Source organism: Ipomoea nil, unplaced genomic scaffold (assembly GCF_001879475.1).
Source record: "Ipomoea nil cultivar Tokyo-kokei standard unplaced genomic scaffold, Asagao_1.1 scaffold2921, whole genome shotgun sequence".
Classification (NCBI taxonomy): domain Eukaryota; kingdom Viridiplantae; phylum Streptophyta; class Magnoliopsida; order Solanales; family Convolvulaceae; genus Ipomoea; species Ipomoea nil.
In genome coordinates this window covers 547,306-568,610 of record NW_017619349.1, presented here as the reverse complement: position 1 = coordinate 568,610, position 21,305 = coordinate 547,306, and the positions used below count along the sequence as shown (strand labels likewise).

The 21,305-nt window shown below is 34.6% G+C and overlaps 1 protein-coding gene across 1 annotated transcript; it reads left to right on the top strand.

Annotated features, from left to right (window-relative positions):
• Nucleotides 1-18,952: 18,952 nt before the first annotated feature.
• On the top strand, nucleotides 18,953-20,088 carry LOC109160787 (metalloendoproteinase 2-MMP-like). Its single transcript, XM_019309030.1, has one exon. The coding sequence runs from the start codon at nucleotides 18,964-18,966 to the stop codon at nucleotides 20,074-20,076; it is 1,113 nt and encodes a 370-aa protein (XP_019164575.1). The 5' UTR covers nucleotides 18,953-18,963; the 3' UTR covers nucleotides 20,077-20,088.
• The last annotated feature ends 1,217 nt before the right edge of the window (nucleotides 20,089-21,305 follow it).

Below are 21,305 nucleotides of genomic sequence, written 5' to 3'. Positions count from 1 at the left end.
TTATTAATCAAATAAATTTTTATTAATTAATTGCTTATTTTTAAACTTTGTATACTCCGTAATAGTTTTTTAAATCGATTTATATATGTAACTTTTAAACGCACAAATTAAATATTATAGAATTTGAATTTCAAATATCTTGGATGAAATTTCGTTATAACCATACAAAACGTATGAGAACAAATGAAACAATAGAATATTTAATGAAAATATCAGTGTACTCAGAAAATGAAAATATCAGTGTACTTTTTGAAATTATGAAATTTTATCATCACAAAATTATATTCTTTTTCTTTAAATACTAGTATTTGCGCCCGTGCGATGCACGGAATAGATTTGTTGTAATATATTAAGAATATTTCGATCGATATATAATTATTTAAATTAGAACATCAAATATTATATAGTTCAATTGAATATACGGGTTGGATCATTTATGTGTTTTTATATTATCATTGTATGAATTTAAGCAAATAATTGCTCAAATTAATAGCTAATGTGTAGATGTATGCATGTAGTGTTATAACTTTGGAGATTTTTTTTTTTTTTATCATTGTTTAGTATTTTTTTATAAATTATACAAATGTGTTTGTTCTCTAGCAACTCAGTTATATGAATGAATTGTTATCTTAATTCATTTGTATGGAGGATATTTTTTTTGTCTATACATATAACAATTTTGTCATTTAAAAAATATAATATCAACGATTTTATTTAGACATTGTTGAAACATCTTTGTAGACGACATTGGTAGTAGCAACACAATCTTGTCCATGATCGTCTAGAGCTAACACCTTCAATTGATCAAGATGGGTGACTCGGTGAAAATATATAATGGTATAATATTAGTCAATTAGCGATCCTTTTATATTTTAAATAAATTAGTAATATCATATTCATTTTCAATCAATTATTCTTTTGTATTTTTAGTCAATTAGAATATTACATGGAGTGATATTTTTACCTAATTTGTGTTCCATTTTTAATTGAGGATGTATAATATTATTATTGAAATATTTCTGTTCCATTTGTAATTTACCTTTACTATTGTTTAAAATATGCACTTACTATTTATGATGTAGAATATTATTATTGAAATATTGGCGTTCAATTTTAGTTTCCCTTCCATTTTAATTAAAATGCAATGATCTAACCATTTATTTTTTTCATATTAGTCAATTATGAATAGTTTTTTATTTGCAGTCAATTATTAATATTCATTTCCTTTTAAATTTTCAATCCATTAGTAATATCATATTTATTTTCATCCAATTACTTCTCTTTTATTTTTAGTCAATTAATCAATTAGCGAACTAAAATATCAAATGCAATGATATTTTTACCAAATTTTCGTTTCATTTTTAATTGATGATTTAGAATATTATTATTGAAATATTTCCATTTCATTTTTAATTTTCGCTACATTTTTAATTTACCTTTACTATTGTTTAAAATATGTCTTTAGTATTGATGATGTAGAATATTATTATTGAAGTATTTCCTTTTCATTTTTAATTTACCTTTACTTGATAGTGTAGAATATTATTATTGAAATATTTCCATTCTATTGTTTAAAATTGTGTAAAATTTATGACATACTTGTGATTTGATGTATTATACTGTGTAATATTATTGTGAAAAATTAAAATGCAATGATATGACCATTTTTTTTCTGTTTTAGTCAATTATGAATATTTTCTTATTTTCAAACAATTGTTAATATTTATTTCCTTTTTCAATTAACCTAATGTTTGTTGCCAAGCACCTTGTGCTCAGATGGCATGTAGTGACCTTTCTTATGTGGGAAGTCATGAGATTGAGCCTTAGTGAAGGTGTTGGTTGAGAAAATATGTTTGAATAGATACTTATTTATTTACCTAATTTCCATTCCATTTTTAATTGATAATATAGAATATTATTGTGAAATATTTTTGTTCTTTTTTTTTCATCTTTTTTTTTTTTAATTTACCTTTACTATTTACTATTGTTTGGGCGATAAATCAAGTAAATAGAATTTTGTTTTTAATTATATTATAGATTTTTTTTTCTTTTTCTATTGTTTGGGTGTGAAAGTAAGGAAGAAGGATTTTCTTTTTAATAATGGTATAGATTGAGAATTTTTTTATATTTTCCTATTTAACTGAGTATTATTAGTATTAATTAGTGACTTTCGTTTCTTTTTCTATTTTTAGTGAATTAAGGATCCTTTTATATTTTTCTATTTTAATGCTAACTTTTAATTTTACTGATTATTATTAGTATTAATTATTCAGTTAATTCCATTTCATTTTCTATTTTTCGTAAATTATGAATCTTTTTTTTTTTCAATTTTTTTGTAGGATTGTTTTTACTGTTATTTTTATTATGACCCCTTTTAAAAAAAAAAAAAATCTTTCATTTTCATTGAATTAAGAATCATTTTTTATTTTCAATTTTACTGATTATTATTAGTATTAATCAGTAAATTTCGTTTATTTTTCCATTTTTAGTGAAGTAATGATCTTTTTTTTTCTTCATATTTTACTGCTAATTTTCTGACTGATTATTATTACTATTAATTAATCAGTGAATTTCATTTCCTTTTCTATTTCTCGTGAATTAAGAAACTTTTTTTATTATTCTAATTTTTGGTAGAATTTTCTTTTTTTTTTTTACTGTTATCTTTATTATGACCTTTTTTTTTTCACATCCTTACGTTTCTTTTTTCATTTTTATTGAATTAAGACTCATTTTTTATTTTCCTATTTTACCAATTATTATTAGTCATAATCAGTAAATTCCGTTTATATTTTTATTTTTAGTGAATTAAGGATCTTTTTTTACTGATTATTGTTAGTTTTAATTAATTAGTGAATCCCGTTTCCTTTTCTATTTTTTGTGAATTAAGGATCTTTTTTTCTATTTTACTACTAACTTTTTTACTAATTATTATTAGTATTATTAATTGGTAATTTTTTTTTTTTTGTTTGGGCGGGTAAGTAAGAAATGGGGGTTTTGTTTTTAAGAATAATATAGAATTTTAGTGAGTTAAGGATCCTTTTAATAGAATTCTCTTTCAATATTTAAATACATTAGCATAGTAATTACACGAAAGAAGGAAAGAAAAATTATTAGAATAATAGTATTTTCACTCGTTCGATGCACAGAATGGATTTGTTGTAATATATTAAGAATATTTGGATCAATATATAATTATTTAAATTATAACATCAAATATTATATAGTGCAATTGAACATATGGTTTGGATTATTTATGTGTTTTGATGTTATCATTGCTTAAATTTGAGCAAATGATTGCTCAAATTAATAGCTAATGTGTAGATGTACGCATGCGGTGCTGTAATTTTGGAGATTTTATTTATCATTGTTTAGTATTTTTTTTTATATAAATTAGTCAAATGTGCTCATTCTCAAGCAACTCAGTTATAGGAAAGAATTACTATCTTAATTCATTTGTATGGAAGATATATATATTTTTTGTCTAGATATATAGCAAATTTGTCATTTAAAAAAAATGTCAACGATTGTATGTACACATTATTGAAACATCTTTCGACATTGGTAGTAGCAACACAATCTTGTCCATCATCGTCTATAGCTAACACCTTCAGTCCATCATGATGGGTGACTCGAGTGAAAATATATAATGGTAGAATATTAGTCAATTAGGAATTTTTTTATATTTTAAGTCAGTTTGTAATATCATATTCATTTTCAGCCAATTATTCTTTTTTATTTTTAATCAATTAGTCAATTAGAATATCATATGCAATGATATTTTTACATAATTTTCGTTCGAGTTTTAATTGATTATGTATAATATTATTATTGAAATATTTCCGTTGCATTTTTAATTTTTTATTATTGTTTAAAATATGCCTTTATTATCTATGATGTAGAATATTATTGTTGAAATATTTCTGTCAAATTTTAGTTTCCATCAATTTTTAATTAAAATGCAATGACCTAACCATTTATTTTTTTCATATTAGTTAATTATAGATCATTTTTTATTTGCAGTCAACTATTAATATTTCATTTCATTTTATATTTTCAGTTAATTAGTAATATCATATTCATTTTCAGCAAATTATTCTTTTTTTATTTTCAGTCAATTGGTCAATTAGCCAATTAGAATATCAGATGTAGTGATATTTTACCCAATTTTCGTTCCATTTTTAATTGATGATGTAGAATATTATTATTAAAATATTTCCCTTTCATTTTTAATTTTCATTGCATTTTTAATTTAACTTTATTATTGATTAGAATATGCCTTTATTACTGATGATGTAGAATATTATTATTTAAATATTTCCTTTTCATTTTAAATTTACGTTTACTTGATGATGTAAAATATTATTATTGAAATATTTCTGTTCCATTTTTAAAATTGTGAAAGATTTATGACATAATTATGATTTGATGTACTATATTGTGTAATATTATTGTAAAAAATTAAAATGTAATAATTTGACCATTTTCCTTTTCCATTTTAGTCAATTATAGATCATTTTTTATTTTTAGTCAATTATAAATATTTATTTCCTTTTTCAATTAACCTAATTCATGTTCCTTTTTCCATTTTTAATTTTGAGTTAATTATTAATATTCAGTTATTTTTTCAGTTTACCTAATTTCCATTCCATTTTTAACAGATGGTGTAGAATATTATTGTGAAATATTTATGTTCTTTTTTTCCATTCTTTTTTTTTTTTAATTTACCTTTACTATTTACTATTGTTTGGGTGGGAAATCAAGTAAATAGGATTTTGTTTTTAATTATAGTATAGATTGAATCATTTACGAATTGGTTCAATAAATCATAAATATTACTAATTGTTTGGTCACAAAATAAGCTTTATCTAATTATATCTATATTAAATTATATATATATATATATATATATATATATATTATTTAATAAATTAGAAATTATAAAAATAAAAAATGATTAAATTGTGTAAAGTATATCAGAGAATATTACGGATTATTTGCTTAGAGGAATTACTTACTGAAAAAAAAATGTAGTGAATTATTTTATTAAAAGCAGCAAAAAATTGTGTATATAAATTAATAAATTAGTTGTATAAATTAAAAATGAAAAAACAGGAAATACATATTTAAAATTAGATTTATAACTTATTTAATTTTCAGAATTTCGGAATAAATTTGTAATTGTATATAGTAAGGTAAGAATAATTCTTATGCAATATACGATTTGACAACTCAATTAATATTAAGATTCCGTGCAATGAACATGTATATTATCTTGTGTACTCATTTGAACGGTAATTTATTTTTATACAATTATTATGCATAATAAATTAATATTATGCTAATTAATAACTAATAAAATTTATTATTAATTTGACCATTAAAATTAGTCTGGATGGAAAAAAATATATATGAATTGGTTCAATAAATCGTAAATATTACCAATTGTTTGGTTAGAAAATAATCATTATCAAATTAAAATTGATTAATTTGACAAATTATACTTAAGATAAATATTACAGATTATTTACTTATATAAAACTTTTATTGAATTATTATTTTATAATAAGGAGTGAAAAATTTTATATATATATATACATATATATATACACACCACATTGGTTATTGGTTATATACCATATTATGGATTTACGTCCATATGAGAATATGAAAAGAATAAATGTACAACCTAATTAATACTACACATTACATAATAAATATCATACCTAATATTACTATACATAATACCATACGTAATTATTATTTTTAATACCATGCATACAATTACCATACATACTTGAACTGGTTATCAATATAGATTTCTTAAATTGGTTATAAATCATATTATGATACTACGTCCATATGAAATAATATTAACATACATAAAATTACCATACATACTTGTTAATATTTAGATTTATTAAATTGGTTACAATTCATATTATGGTAAAATAATTCTTATGCAATATACGATTTGGAAACTCAATGAATATTAAGATTCCGTGCAATGAACATATATTCCATCATGTGTACTCATTTGACCAAAAATATGAAGGTTGTTTCAATAAATCTTAAATATTACTAATTGTTTGGTTAGAGAATAATCTTTATCAAATAAAAATTAAAATAATTAAATCTCTATCATATTCATATGCTGTTGCTTTAGGCTTTTGTCAAGGAGCACTACTCATGATCCTCAACACATTGCCATGGCTCCAAATCCTTGTGTTACTCCTATTGGTGCTGGAAGGACCGTCACATCAGGAAAAAAAAATATTAATAGTCCAAACTCATTCAATGATGTCCCCTCTCATGCAAATGACCTGCAGATCTAGTTGCTCAGAGTCTACTAATAATCAGATGGTCAGTTTTTTTTCTATCACTATGAATAGTGCATTATTTAATCCTGCCCAGAGTCCAATAATAAACAACTTTTAAGGGATTGAGATAAGGTATTAGAGAAATACCTTTAAATGGGTTGAGCAAACTCGTCCAAATTGATGATGAAGAAGATGATATATATGATCAATATAATCATAGTTTATATAATATATGTAGATAGATTTTAAATTTCACCAATGGTATATATGATTTTCTATTCTTTATTAAAAAAAAAAAGAGTTGAAAAAGGATACAGAGATTTACCAAAATGTGTAGGCGTAGTGCAACAGCTCTTCTGGATACGCAGAGAATATGGGTCTTGTTCCTCCTCTTCTTGAAGTCCCTGTTCTCTACACCATTGCTATGCAGTTGCAGAGAATATTCCCTTAGGTTCTTTGTAACTTGGTACTGTTTGTATTGAAGAGAATGTGATGTATATATAGGTGTTTAGATATGATTAAGGGTAACATTTATGGTTTTTATTATATTACCAATTACCAATTAAAATTAGAGTTACCATTTTACATTTTCTTACCAAAAAATTATATATAGATACTTAATTTATATTTGAAGAATATATTTACCTAATTTACTTTATATACAGTAATAAGTATGTCTACACATAAATGAATAATATATAATATATAATTTCAATATTTTGATAATTAATTAAATTAAAAAATTAGGATATTATATAAATGCCGCTAAGTTTTGGGAGAAAATTTATATGGTTTTTATATTATTATTATTATTATTATTATAATAATTATTTTTATTTTATTATGCTTACATTATTTCATAAGATTTTTATTATACTTGAACAATAATATTTTGAGAAAATGGTCAAATAGACCCCTAAATATTACCCTAAAGATCAATTAGCCCCCTAAACTTTATAAAAGGTCAATTAAACACTCAAACATGCTAAATTTGGTCAATGAAGCCCAAAAACTGATAAATGACCTGTTTTTACCGGTCATTTTAATTCCGGCGACGAAATCCGGCCACCGATGACGGATTCCGGCCACCGGAGATTTTGTCTCTCTTTTCACTTCCCAAATATTAAATACGGAGTAACTCTTAATAAAATTTCTTTTAAACTTTCTATTAAATACGGAATAACTTTTGCACTACTAAACTACTAATAGAGCTCGTGTTCTCTAGCACATGATAGTATATGTTCTATACTTTCTCCACCAGTAGGATAACAAAGAGTTAATACCCTATTACCGGGGATCCTCAGATAGTATATATTCTATACCATTTGGAGTTGGAGAACAGAGAAGAGAGCCACAAAAGTGTCATTTGAACACCAGTTTTTGGCAAAATATTCTTAATTAAACTTGTTGCTAATAACTACGGAGTATTAAACCCTAAACACAAATAAACTTATTGTCACAAAAATAAAAAATGTCATAACACAAAGCGCAGCATAACATATAAATACCAAAATTAATTAATTAATTCAATATCCATACATAACAAATTAAAACATGCACTTTAAATGCAGAAGTCTAGGGATATCAATCGGGCCAGCCCACTCGGTTTCGGGCTAACCCTGTCGGGTTGTCGGGCAAATCGGTTTATTAATATTTTATTCTCGGGTTCGGTTTGGCCCTAACCCTAAACTTCGGGTTGTTGGGCTAATCGGGAGGGTTGAACCATCTGAACTAAAATTAGAAACTAAAAGTGAGTACCCATATTTAGAGTATGGATGACAACGGAGCGGGGCGGGAAGTATACTCCCCATCTCCGTCCTCAACAAAAAATTAAAAATAGTCCCTATCTACGTTCCCGCGCAGAATTTGGCAGGGACGAAGAATTCCGTCCTCATCAATTTTTAGTCAAAATATTAGATTAATATTGATTTAAATTTTAAAAAACTAAAAATTTTAATTTTAATTTTTATATATATATATATATATATATATATATATATATATATATATATATATATATATATATATATATATATATATATATATATATATATATATATATATAATATTTATTTATTTATTTATTTATTTTGAAATATAATAATTATTCAATATATGTTAGGTCTCACATCACTTCTATAATAAAGAATAGTTTTCAATAGTTTGGGTTGTCGGGCTAGCCCTATCGGGCATCGGGCTAATCGGTTTCGGGCTCGTCGGGCTAATGTGTTTTATCGGGCTAGCCCGTTCGGAAATTATGCCCTGGACCCGTGTCCACAGTGAATTGTGGACACGGGCCCAAAACGACGTCGTTTTTCAAAAAAAAAAAACGCGTCATTTAGTTATAAAAAAAAAAAAAAAAAATCGCGCGCGTTTTGCCGTTAACGGCATTAACGACGTTATTTTTTTTTGGATTATGAATGTACAGTTATGCCGTTATGAATGTACAGTTATGCAATTATGAAATTATGAACACAGAGCTCTAACATTATGAACTTACAATTATGAACATATATAGTGATAAAATTATGACCATGGAGCTTTAAAATTGTGAATATAGAGCTTCGAAGACTATGAATGTACAGTTATGGAGTTATGAATCTACAGTTATGGAGTTATGAATCTACAGTTATGAGATTATGAATCTACAGTTATGGAATTATGAATGTACAGTTATTGATCGAATTATGAACAAAGAGCTCTAACATTATGAATTTACAATTATGAACATATAGTGATAAAATTATGAACATAGAGCTCTAAAATTGTGAACATAGAGCTTCGAAAATTATGAATGTACAATTATAGAGTTATGAATGTACAGTTATGGAGTTATGAATGTACAGTTATGGAGTTATGAATGTACAGTTATAGAGTTATGAACATACAGTTATGGAGTTATGAATGTACAGTTATTAATAATATAGTAATAAAATTATGAACATATACTCCTATAACGAAGTGGTCTGAAATTAAAAAAAAAAAAATAAATAAAAATAAAAATAAAGAAAAGATAACAGTGCCTAACGGCACTGTTTAACCGTGTCCAGCAAGCATGCTGGACACCGATCCAACGTATAACGATTGACCATAGCTCTGTGGGTTTCGATTTTTTTCGAGTTGGCCCATCAGATTTAGGCTAAATTGATATCCCTATGCAGAACACATCAATCAATCCAATAAATATTACATCTGAATTGTGAGCAGTCTTGCGGCACGTGTCCTTTATCCACTGAAACCCAGAACTCGCCCCATCCTTCACCTTCTCCACGCCTTTGGAACTTAACACCATAATCTTATCCAACTTCTCGCTCTCCTTAATCCGTCGAAACCCGGTAGAAGCCGCAACCTTAATCGTCTCCAACTGTTGGCTCATCTTGCTCGACAGCTTTGAGGTAAACCCACCGCTGTCTCCGCTCGCCTGCTCGCTGCTAAGAGTTTCTGGATCCCATGTTTCTGCCCGCCGGCGGCCGGAGAACGACGATGACGACGACATCATCGTTAGTTGCTGGTTTAATCTGATATATATATGGGGTTAATCTGATATATATATATTCTTAATTCAAATAAAGTAATTAAAAAAATATGTTTGGCACCTCGGTTCAGTTGGACGGAGAAGCCATCAATATATATATATATATATATATATATATATATTTAATTATAAGAAAGGGGATACTCTACATATACACACTATTGCCTTGAATTGAGGTTTGAACCTTACACCTCCCACTTAGGGGAGCAATCCGATACCAGTGGACTACAAGCCACTTGGTATATATATATATATATATATATATATATATTTAAGTTTATTTTAAATTATTTTTAAAAAAAATCAATTTGATATGTTATTACCTTGAGTTTACCTGCAAAATAAGTTAATTGCACAACTTTAAGAAATTATTTGCTAAATTGCATAACAGTGAAGAGATGAAGTGTCTAATTGAATTTTTTTTTTTAATTTAAGGGACTAATCGCACTTTAGCCTATAATTTTTTTTTTTTTTTTTTTTTTTTTTTTTTTGGGAAAGGAAAAGGCAAAGTCCCAGCTAACAAAACAAACCATCAATCTCCTCGAACACTTGGCACCCCATTCTCATCTCTCTGAGGAAATCAAAGTCAAATTTGGCCCATTACCCCTGATCAGGCAGTTTTCCGTGAATGAGAGTTCTCCTCTGGTATTCAGATTGTTTACCAGAGTATTAAGAACCTCTTCGTGGATTGGATAAACAATGAAGGCTTGGTTGATTTAGGATTCAGTGGGCCACGTTTAACTTGGGCCCGGGGCGTTGACTCTTCAACGGCCAAAGGGGCAAGGCTGGACAGGGCCTTATGCAGTGTGGAGTGGAGACAGCGTTTTACGGAAGCCTTCGTGGATTGGATAAACAATGAAAGCTTGGTTGATTTAGGATTCAGTGGGCCGCGTTTAACTTGGGCCCGGGGTGTTGACTCTTCAACGGCCAAAGGGGCAAGGCTGGACAGGGCCTTATGCAGTGTGGAGTGGAGACAGCGTTTTACGGAAGCCTTCGTGCAACACTTGCCGCGTATCTCCTCCGATCACTCACCTCTCCTGCTGCACATGTTTGAGAGAAGAGGGGGAGGTAATAGTAGTCAGTTTAAGCTGCAGGCCGCTTGGCTAACCGACCCTGATTTCGAAGAAGTGGTGAAGCGGGCCTGGAGCCCAGGGCTGGGCATACAAGCCAACATCGACAAAGTTCAGGTGGACCTTTGGATCTGGAATAAAGAGGTATTCGGGAGCATCACGACCAGAAAGAACATTCTGATGCGCCATATTGCAGGGATCCAACGGGTTTTGGCAAGCTCCTTTCACAGAGGTCTTCTGAAGCTTGAGAAGAAGCTAAAAGGGGATTTGGAAGAAGTGCTCTACCAAGAAGAGCTGATGTGGTTCCAGCGGTCGCGAGAAGAGTGGATAGTGTCGGGAGACAGAAACACCAAGTTTTACCACGCTGCTACTATGATTCGCCGAGCACGTAACAAGATCAGGGGCCTTAGAGATGAAGCCGGCCGGGTGCTGGATCTTTGAAGAGGAAGCCCTCCTACGACATGTCAAGGACTTTTATTTGAATTTGTTTACAAAGGAACCAACCGGGGGTGCTGAAGAGACACCGCGAGGGTCCTTCCCGAGGCTTCGGGCTACGGATTGGCAGATTTTCAATAGGAAGGTTGACAAAGATGAGGTGAAAGCTGCTGTTTTCGATATGAGCCCATTGAAAGCACCAGGCCCGGATGGGCTTCATGCAGCCTTCTACCAAAAGATGTGGGACACGGTGGGAGATGATGTGTACGATCTGGTGGCTACAGCTCTGGAAACGGGCAGGCTCCCCGACAAAGTGAATGATACTCAAATTGTGCTGATACCGAAGGTTCAAATGCCGGAAACAATCAAGCAGTTCAGGCCTATAAGCCTGTGTAATGTTTCGTACAAAGTGATCACTAAGACTATTACTAACCGTCTTAAGCTCATTTTACCAGGTTTAATCGGTCATTTCCAAAGCTCCTTCGTACCAGGCCGGCAAATCACAGACAATGTGATTCTGTTTCAAGAGGTGTTGCACTCCATGCGCATCAATAAAGGGCGGAATGGCCTTATGGCCATCAAAGTTGACTTGGAAAAAGCTTATGATCGCCTTAACTGGGACTTTATTAACGACACCCTTTTCGATGCAGGTTTCGAACCAGGTTGGGTGCGGGCGATTATGGAGTGCGTCCGCACGCCTACAATGTCCATAGCATGGAACGGGACCTGCACCGAGCAGTTCAAGCCGGGAAGAGGAGTACGCCAAGGGGACGCAATGTCTCCAGCTTTGTTCGTACTTTGCATTGAATGTCTATGCCAGATCATTACCGGCGAAGTGGCAAACAAGGCTTGGAAAGGGATCCGGTTGGGCTCTTCGGGGCCGATTATTTCACATCTTTGCTTTGCAGACGATATGGTGTTGTTCTCCGAGACGAACATGGACCAGGTCAACGTTATTATGCGATGTTTGGATATGTTCTGTGGGGCTTCGGGCCAAAGAGTTAGCTTCAGCAAATCTCAGGTCTTTTTTTCAAAGAATACTCCTGAGGCCGTGGCTGAGGAAATCTCCGGTGCGCTGCGCATCACCAGAACCACGGATTTGGGCCGATACCTCGGTGTGCCTTCGATACATGGCCGTGTAACACAAGGGCTGTACGCCTGCCTAATTGAGAGAGTAACAGCTAGGCTAGAAGGGTGGAAGGCCAAGACTTTGACTCTCGCCGGACGCATCACAATGGCCAAGGCAGTGCTTAGCGCGATGCCTACTTTCACAATGCAGACGGTATGGATGCCGCGAGGGATTTGTGACAAGCTAGAAAAGCTCATACGAAACTTCCTATGGGGTGGCGACGGCGCCAACCGGGTCACAAGTCTGGTCAAGTGGGAGACAGTGACGCGCGACAAACAGAGGGGAGGTTTGGGAATTCGCAATCTCCGCAACGTTAACCTGGCTTTTATGGCAAAGCTAGGCTGGCGCATGAAGACCGAGCCCGACACCATCTGGGTGTAAGCTTTGCAACACAAGTATTCTGGGCGAAGTGGATTGCAAGGTGGGGCAGCTGGAGGCCGTGCGTCGAATGTGTGGAGAGGAATTACCAGCGCGACTCATGTGCTGGAACGGGGATTGACTAGGGTCGTTCGCAACGGGAGGCACACTCAGTTCTGGATGGATAGCTGGGCGACGGATCACAAGCTGTTTGAACATATTAGCGCCCCGCTCCCGCTGCCGGAGCTGTATGCGACGGTGGCGGATTACTGGGAGCAAGGGCGTGGGTGGAAATGGGAGCTACTCGGTGATGCACTACCTGAGGCCTGGAAAGCCAGGGTTAATGGCCATATTGTTCTAGAGGAGGAGGATGCAGACGATACTTGGGGCTGGAGCAAGGATTTAAGCGGGAACTTCACGATTAGCTCGGCTTATGAGATCTTGGAGGCGGAGCATGATGGGGTGTTAGACACGGACTGGAAAGCTATTTGGAAAATTCGGATCCCCAGCAAAATGGTGGCCTTTCTCTAGCTTGTGAAGCACGAGAAAGTGATGACTAACGTTGAAAGGGTTAAGAGACATTTCACAAGTGATAATTCGTGTTCTTGTTGTGCAGGTACTCCGGAGACGCTACTTCACATCTTCAGGGACTGTCCAGCGGTGGAGGGAATGTGGGAGTCGCTGCTCTCACTGGCAACAGTGCAGCGGCTCAAAGGTCTGGATTCGGCACGGTGGCTCGCAGTCAACCTGAAGGCCGGAACCCGACTGGGCTTCCCGGAGGGGTGGCGGGAGATTTTCGGGATTTCTTTGTGGTGGTGCTGGAGATGGCGCAACGCACGGGTGTTCGAAGGGCAGGTAACAAGCTACGCCCACCGTTGCCATTGGATCCGTGATCAATGTGCGGAAGTGAAGGCTGCCTTTCAGAAGCGTTGGGCACCCACGGCGAGACATGGCACTGCTACGGCTGACGCGTCAGCATGGGAGAAGCCTTGTGCGGGATGGCTCAAGCTGAACGTGGACGGCTGCTGCAAGGGGGCGGCGAAGCGAGCGCGGTGTGGAGGCGTTATCCGAGACAGCCAGGGGCGATGGGTTCATGGCTTTCATCACCACATTGGGTCGTGTTCTGCGGAGGAAGCTGAGGCGTGGGCAGTCCTTCAGGGGCTCCGATTGGCGGCAAACCTCGGGGTGCAGCAGCTAATCGTGGAAAGCGACTTTGCTAGCATTGTTCAGGCCCTCAGTTTGAGCTCACATGGTATGGGTAAAAGGTGAAATGTTCTGCTGGCCTGCATACGGGAAAGAGGTAGATTTGAGGACGTGCAGTTCAGGCACATAGTAAGGGAGCAGAACCGGGTCGCTGACGAACTTGCGGCCTCTGCGCTTGCCCATGCGTTGGGCACGACGATCCTCGTTTCTCCGCCGGTGGCGGTACGATCGCTACTTTGGGAAGACATGGTTGGAGCTAGAGTTCACCGTGGAAGCGCTTAGCGTGCTCTTGGTAACATGTAGTAGCTAACCCCGGGTTTTTACCCTCCTTTTGCTCCCAAAAAAAAAAAAAAAGAACCTCTTTACAATAATTTCCCACTTTAGTTGCACAACCTATTTGACCCTTATTATTAAAACTAATTTTTTTACGCGCATTACACGATTAGGATAATGTCTAATATTTTATTTTTAAATAAGTACTTTAAAGTATATGAGTGCAAGATTATATTGGAATTGTTCATGTATAGATAATTGAATGTTGAATTTGCGTATTTAAATAGGTAATTCTAAGTTTACACATGCAGGATAATATAATCAAGATTGATTATAATTGTCAATAAAATAATTGTATAGATATGATTGAAGCCAAAACTCATCAATCCTATATATATTACATCCTATATATTATTTTGTTGTATCATACAATGACTACTCGTGAATTTTGAGCAGTCTTGCGGCACTTGTCCTTTATCCACTGAAACCCAGACCACGCCCCATCCTTCACTTTCTCCACGCCTTTGGAACTTAGCACCATAATCTTGTCCAACTTCTCGCTCTCCTTAATCCGTCGAAACCCCGCCGAAGCCGCAACCTTAATCGTCTCCAACTGTTCGCTCATCTTGCTCGACAACTTTGAGGTAAACCCACCGCTGTCTCCGCTCGCCTGCTCGCTGCTAAGAGTTTCCGGATCCCATGTTTCTGCCCGCCGGCGGCCGGAGAACGAAGACGACGACATCATCGTTAGTTGCTGGTTTAATCTGATATATATGGGTTAAATTAACGTAGGAAGATGGGTGGATGGATAGGTGAAATGGGGTTTATATAGAGCGCATGGAGGCGTTGCCGCCGCCGCCTGGGAAAGTTCGATGAATGAGAATCTTGGAGAAGTATACGCTGTCATGGTTGACTCTTCAGATCAATTATCTAATATGTTTCATTCTATATTCTAGAATAGAATATTCTTTAAAATATTTTATTTCAGAAAATAAAATGAAATTCTTATGTATAGGCTGTCATGGTTGACTCTATGACCTCCCACATTAGTACATTACGTATGTAATATTGTGCGGATGTTTCCTATTAGAGTAACCTCAAAAGCATGAGTTTTTTTTTTTTTTTTTTTTTTTTTTTTTTTTTTTTTTTAAAGATAAAAGCATGAGTTTTTTTTTTTTTTTCTCTAGTTTTATGAGGTTAAACATTTACTATTTTACTTAGTCTCAAAAATTATTTTTTTTAACCATTTGAATTTTTTACAAGTTTTGTATGGACCCATCATTTTACACAAATTATATTTTAACTATTTTAATTATTTATTATAATTTTTAATTCGTAATTTTAATTAAAATTAATTCTTTAAAATAAACATATCAATATTTATTCGATTGATAATTATAAAATTAAAATTAATCTACCAATTGCCTAAAAATTAAACCGACTACAAAGTTGTTAAAAGAAAAATTGAAGTGCATAATTGCAGGATTTTTTATTTATTTATTATTTTTTTTTACAAAAACCCACACTTAGTTTTTAGCTTTGAACCTCCTTGCTAGCAACATCTCAAAAATAAAAATCAAATAAGTGTGATCTTTAGTTAACGACCACTCTGATGCGTCTAGGCAGTCTAGCATGCACGTGTTCAAAACACACCCTTTGGGTGAGGCGTGTGTCCACACAACTTTTTTTCTTTCTTTCTATCTCTTACAAAAAGAAAAATATTTTACAGGATTGTAGGAGATTTTTTTTTTTACAAAAACCCACCATCAATTTTTAGCTCTGACCACCCCCTCACTCCACCCCACCCCAAAATAGTGATAGTGCGGATGCTCTTAAGACTTAAGAGTGGTGTGTGGTGGGGAAAAATTATGTAATATTTTGTAGATATGTTTCATATTAAGAGTGGTGCGTGCGTGGTGGGGCAAAATTTTATTATCTTGTTGCTTGCAGGAGGACCACGTCTGATTAAATTTGAAAGTTGAAGGGGCATGTGTGGTTAACTTGGACCATATATGGTAACAATTTGAAAGTCAAAGGACCATAGGCGGTCAATTTCAAAATTTAGGACTAAACGTGGCAAGACTACTATACTCGGAGGACTCATATATATATGGCATATTTTAAAATGGACTAGTGGTTACTATTGAATTAGTAGCCGCGATCATAGATGCAACTTTATATGCTTCAAAGAGCATATACAACTTCCTTTTCACCCTCACCCCCCCCCCCCCCCCCCTCCCCCAAAAAAAAATTTCATTTTCACAAGATCTTTATTTATTTTATTTTATTTTTTGTAAAATACATTCCGTTGCAAAATGGCGATGGAAAAGACAACGGAATTAAATCACGTCGCGAAGTATTGGCGCCAAAATATTTAAACAAACAAGAAGTTTCTTAGCTAACTCATGACCATTATGCAGAGGAGGCATATCAAAAAAATTGACAAAATGAAAAGTTTAACTTTCAATTGTTATCAATATAAACTTTGAGTGGTCAATCGTGTACGCCGGCACCTATGGTCGTCCGGAAATTGGCTGGCCTTGCTGTTTCGGTATTATTTTTCCAACACAAAGCCATTGGACTTGAGAGGGCGAATGCGATTAAATTCATCAGTTACGGAATTAATTGTCTATTAATTCTAATTTTTAAATTTAGAATTTAATCTCATTTAGTGGCGGGCTGTTTCAGGTGTTACAAGGCTGGTTTAATGGCCATAATGAATGTTATTCATTTCTTCATCCCTATATAAGAAGGGGTAAAACGAGGAGGTTTTTGTGAACAAGAGACACAACACACACACCAGATTTTATTCTCTCATCAAAACTATGCTCCTACTCCTTCTTGTCGACTATGTCCTGCCCGTGCTCTAGTTCGTCGGGTTCTTCGTTTGGGTGCTCAAACGTTGAATTCGTGATACTCGGCGGAGTGGCTGTTGGGTATGTAGCCCATGAATTCGTGAAGAAAGGTATCTCTCCCGGTGAACTTTGCATCATCTCCAAAGAAACTGTATGAATTTGTTCTCAGTATCCCCACCGCATTTTCGAATTGCAGCATCAAGAAAGGTAGCTCAAATGGAGTTGTTAACTATTTTATGTTTTTTTCTTTGATTTGACGATAATACTCTTAAATTTAACACTCACTTAACAGAGAAACTAATAGAGAACTATTTGTGGTCAAAAATGAAAGTTGAGGTATGTGTTTTGGTCGAATTAAAAGTCGATGACTAAAAAGAGTACTATTCCAATAGTCAGAGGGCCATTTGTGGTATTAACTCTTAAAATTATTCTTTTCAAATTTCGAATAATTTTTTATGAAACTATATTTTAAACTACAAGTTGATATAAAATTGCATTGACTTTAAATAAATGAAATTGCATAACTTCGTTTTTAATAATAATAATAATAATAATAATAATAATAATAATAATAATAATAATAATAATAATAATAATAATAATAATAATAATAATAATAATAATAATTAGGCATAGTTTATTACAATAATTTGTTTTTTTATTTAAAAAAAGTCCAACTCTGCAACTCACATTAACTGTAAGTAACATGTCACTATGATCAATTAATCATTGTTTGACAAAGTCCAACCCTACCCTTTCTTTATAATATATTTTGATTGAGTTCTTTTAATGTTACATACACTTGGTATTGATAAAAATGGCGAGAATAATACTCCGTATCATGTCAATGCTATTAAATGGATTATAGCTTTAATATATATTTTTAATTTGAGATAACCATAGATAAGTTGGTCACTATTGATTTAGTAACTCTAATTAAGTTCGTGAATTTTTAAAAAAGTTCGTGAGTTACTTGAGCTGAGTTTTAAGAAGTTCAAATTTGACATGATTCATTACTTGAACTACTTGAGATTAAACTCAACTTAACAATAATCAAATCAAATTTGTGTGGGATAAGGATCAAATAGACGTTTCAACTATATGTCAAAGTGCAATTAGGCCCCTAAATTAAAAAATTAGACACTTAAAATTTCTCATTTTTATGCAATTAAGTAAATTAAAAAAAATTTCTAGGTAACCGATATTTTTTTTTATTTCAAAAATTAATTAAAATTAAAAAAATTAATTCAGATAAAGTAATTAAAAAAAAAAAAAACATATGGCGGTTTCACCGTCCAACCGAACAAAGAAGCCTACCTGGCTTCAGAGGCCAGATTGCTGGCTTCTACTTGGAGGAGAAGTCGACAATCTGTTTTGTTTTTGTTTTTTTTTTTTTTAAAGTTTATTTTTAAATATTTTTTTAAAATTTAATTTTACCTGTTATTATATTGAGTTCACTTGCAAAATATGCTAATTGAACAACTTTAAGAAATTAATGGCTAAACTATATAAAAGTGAAGAGATAAAATATTTAATTAATTTTTTTTTTAATTTAAAGACTAATTACACTTTGACTTATAGTTAAAGAATCTATTTCAGATCCTTATCCTAATTTGGTAGCTCACAAATAATTTCGTTCATTTACCCCCATTTTCCAGAGTGATAAAAAATAAAATAAAATACTTATCACAAGTCAACTCGTCAACCCCCTCCTCCACCTCAAACTTCCTCGCTACTTATAAAGCTTCTTGCTTTACTTCAAATTCAGTCAATTAAACTCAAATCCAAAATGAAAGCTTATATATTTCTTGGATTTTATACTTTACTCCTTTCTTTTTCAAGCACTCTAAATCTAAGTAGTGCCCATTTCTTTCCAAACATTTCATCGATTCCTCGTACGTTGGTCGGAAATGGCAGCGCCGGCTGGGACGTTTTCCAGAAATATCTGGGCAGCCACACCGGCCAGAACGTCGCCGGATTATCAAAACTGAAGAATTATTTCCAGCGTTTCGGCTACATTAACGCTTCTTTAGGCTCCAACTTCACCGACGACTTTGACGATCTGCTCGAGTCCGCCGTCAAGACTTATCAGCTCAACTTCAACCTTAAACCCACCGGCGAGCTCGACGCGCCGACGATCCGGCATTTGGTCATACCCAGATGCGGAAATGCGGATATCGTTAATGGCTCGTCCGCCATGAACGCCGGCAAGTTTAAGGCGAACTCGACTGCCGTGCCGGCGCATTACTCCTTCTTTCCGGGCCGGCCGCGGTGGCCGCCGGGGAAGACGGAGCTGAGCTACGCGTTCCTGCCGGAGAATCAGCTCTCCGACGCGGTGAAGGGAGTGTTTGCTCGGGCGTTTGAGCGGTGGTCGGAGGTGACGCCGTTGACTTTCACGGAAACGGCGGCGTTCACGGACGCGGATATTCGGGTCGGGTTCTTCCGCGGGGACCACGGCGACGGGGAGCCGTTCGACGGCGCATTGGGGACGCTGGCCCACGCGTTTTCCCCGCCGAACGGGCGGCTCCACATGGACGGCGACGAGAATTGGGTCCTCGACGGCGACTTCTTGAGCTCGGCCGGGTCGGTTTTATCCGCCACGGATCTGGAGTCGGTGGCGGTTCATGAAATCGGACATATATTGGGTTTGGGTCACTCGTCGTTGGAAGGGGCAATCATGTACCCGACATTGCCGCCGGTGACCCGGAAAGTGGAGCTCGCTGACGATGATATTCAAGGGGTCCAAGACCTTTACGGGTCGAACCCGAACCCAAATGGTACACTGCCGATGTTGACTCCGAGTAACCAGAAGGACACAAGTGGCTCCGCCATTGTTTCTAATGCATATTGGGTTCATGAGTTTTTATTGCTTATTGTACTATTAGCTATATCTCTTTTTTAAACTTTTCATATTTATTTTTCACTTTATTGTTACAAAACGTGAGTGGTCGCACACTTTCATTCCTTTTACTTTTGATGTGCGCTCTTACATTTCAATATTCTAAAAATAAATAAATAAATTTTGATGTGGGATCTTACATTTCAATATTTGTTTTTACCTCTAAATTGTATGAGGAGTTAATTCCAGCATTAGTCCTCTGACTATCATGATTTTCCACAATTAGTCCTTGACTTTTAATTTGAACAATTTAAACCCTTGACTATCAAAAAGTTTCCAATATTGGTCCTTCTGTTATAATGTTGTTAAATGAACGTTAAAATGAGGGTTAAAAAAGTCTTTTTATGTCCCTTGCGTATAATACATCATGTATCTCCTCCATATACGCTATTAAACTCCATATACGGTTTAAAAAAAAAAAAAAAAACCTTTGTATCTGCTCTCTCTCTCCCTCGGCTTTACCCACCATCACCATCTCTCTCTCTCTCTTTGGCGGCAAGAGGCAACCCCATCAATGGCCACCAAAGCTATCGCCACCTCCATCCTCACTTTTCTTCACTCCCCCTCAGCTTCTTCTCCCCCTAGCCTTAAATTTTCTTTCCTTGCCAGCAATCACAGAGAACCACAGTAGTTTAAAAACAGAGATGGAAGTGGATCCGGCGAAACAGAGATGATAGCAGATCCTGCAACATCTTCTTCTCCTCCGGCGAGATCGGTCAACAGAAGGCAAGCTCCGGCGTAGCAGGTGGGCGGCGGCTGCTGAACCTTCGTTTTTACTCCTCCCTCCCTCTCTCGTCAACAGCAAAGACGGTTGGCCCTCTTCCCGGCGAAGGCAGCAGGTCCGACGACATCCATCTCCGGTGAGCAGCGACCTCCATCAATCGCGTATACGCTATGGATGTTAGATCTTCGTCCACCGCCTTGGGCTCTCTCCTCGCCGGGGGTGGCGACGGCGGCACCGGGCTCGGCGGCTCTTTCACATCGCCACTGACGCCGTATTCGCAGTCGCATCCACCCATCACCCACGCGTCCTTTCTTCTCTCTCCTTTTCCGCCATGGTCATAACCGCTTCCTTTTCCCCGGTGGTGAGGTCGGGAGAAATCATACGCTATGGATGTTTTTTTTGTTTTTGTTTTTTCACGGTTAAACATCAATAATTTCTTTCTTTCTTATTTGATCAGTAGCAATAAGAGCCATCGTGTGACCCCAGTCATGAAAACAGAACCAAACTA

Coding starts and splice junctions, on each gene's coding strand:
- LOC109160787 (XM_019309030.1), top strand. CDS start 18,964: ATGAAAGCTTATATATTTCTTGGATTTTATACTTTACTCCTTTCTTTT.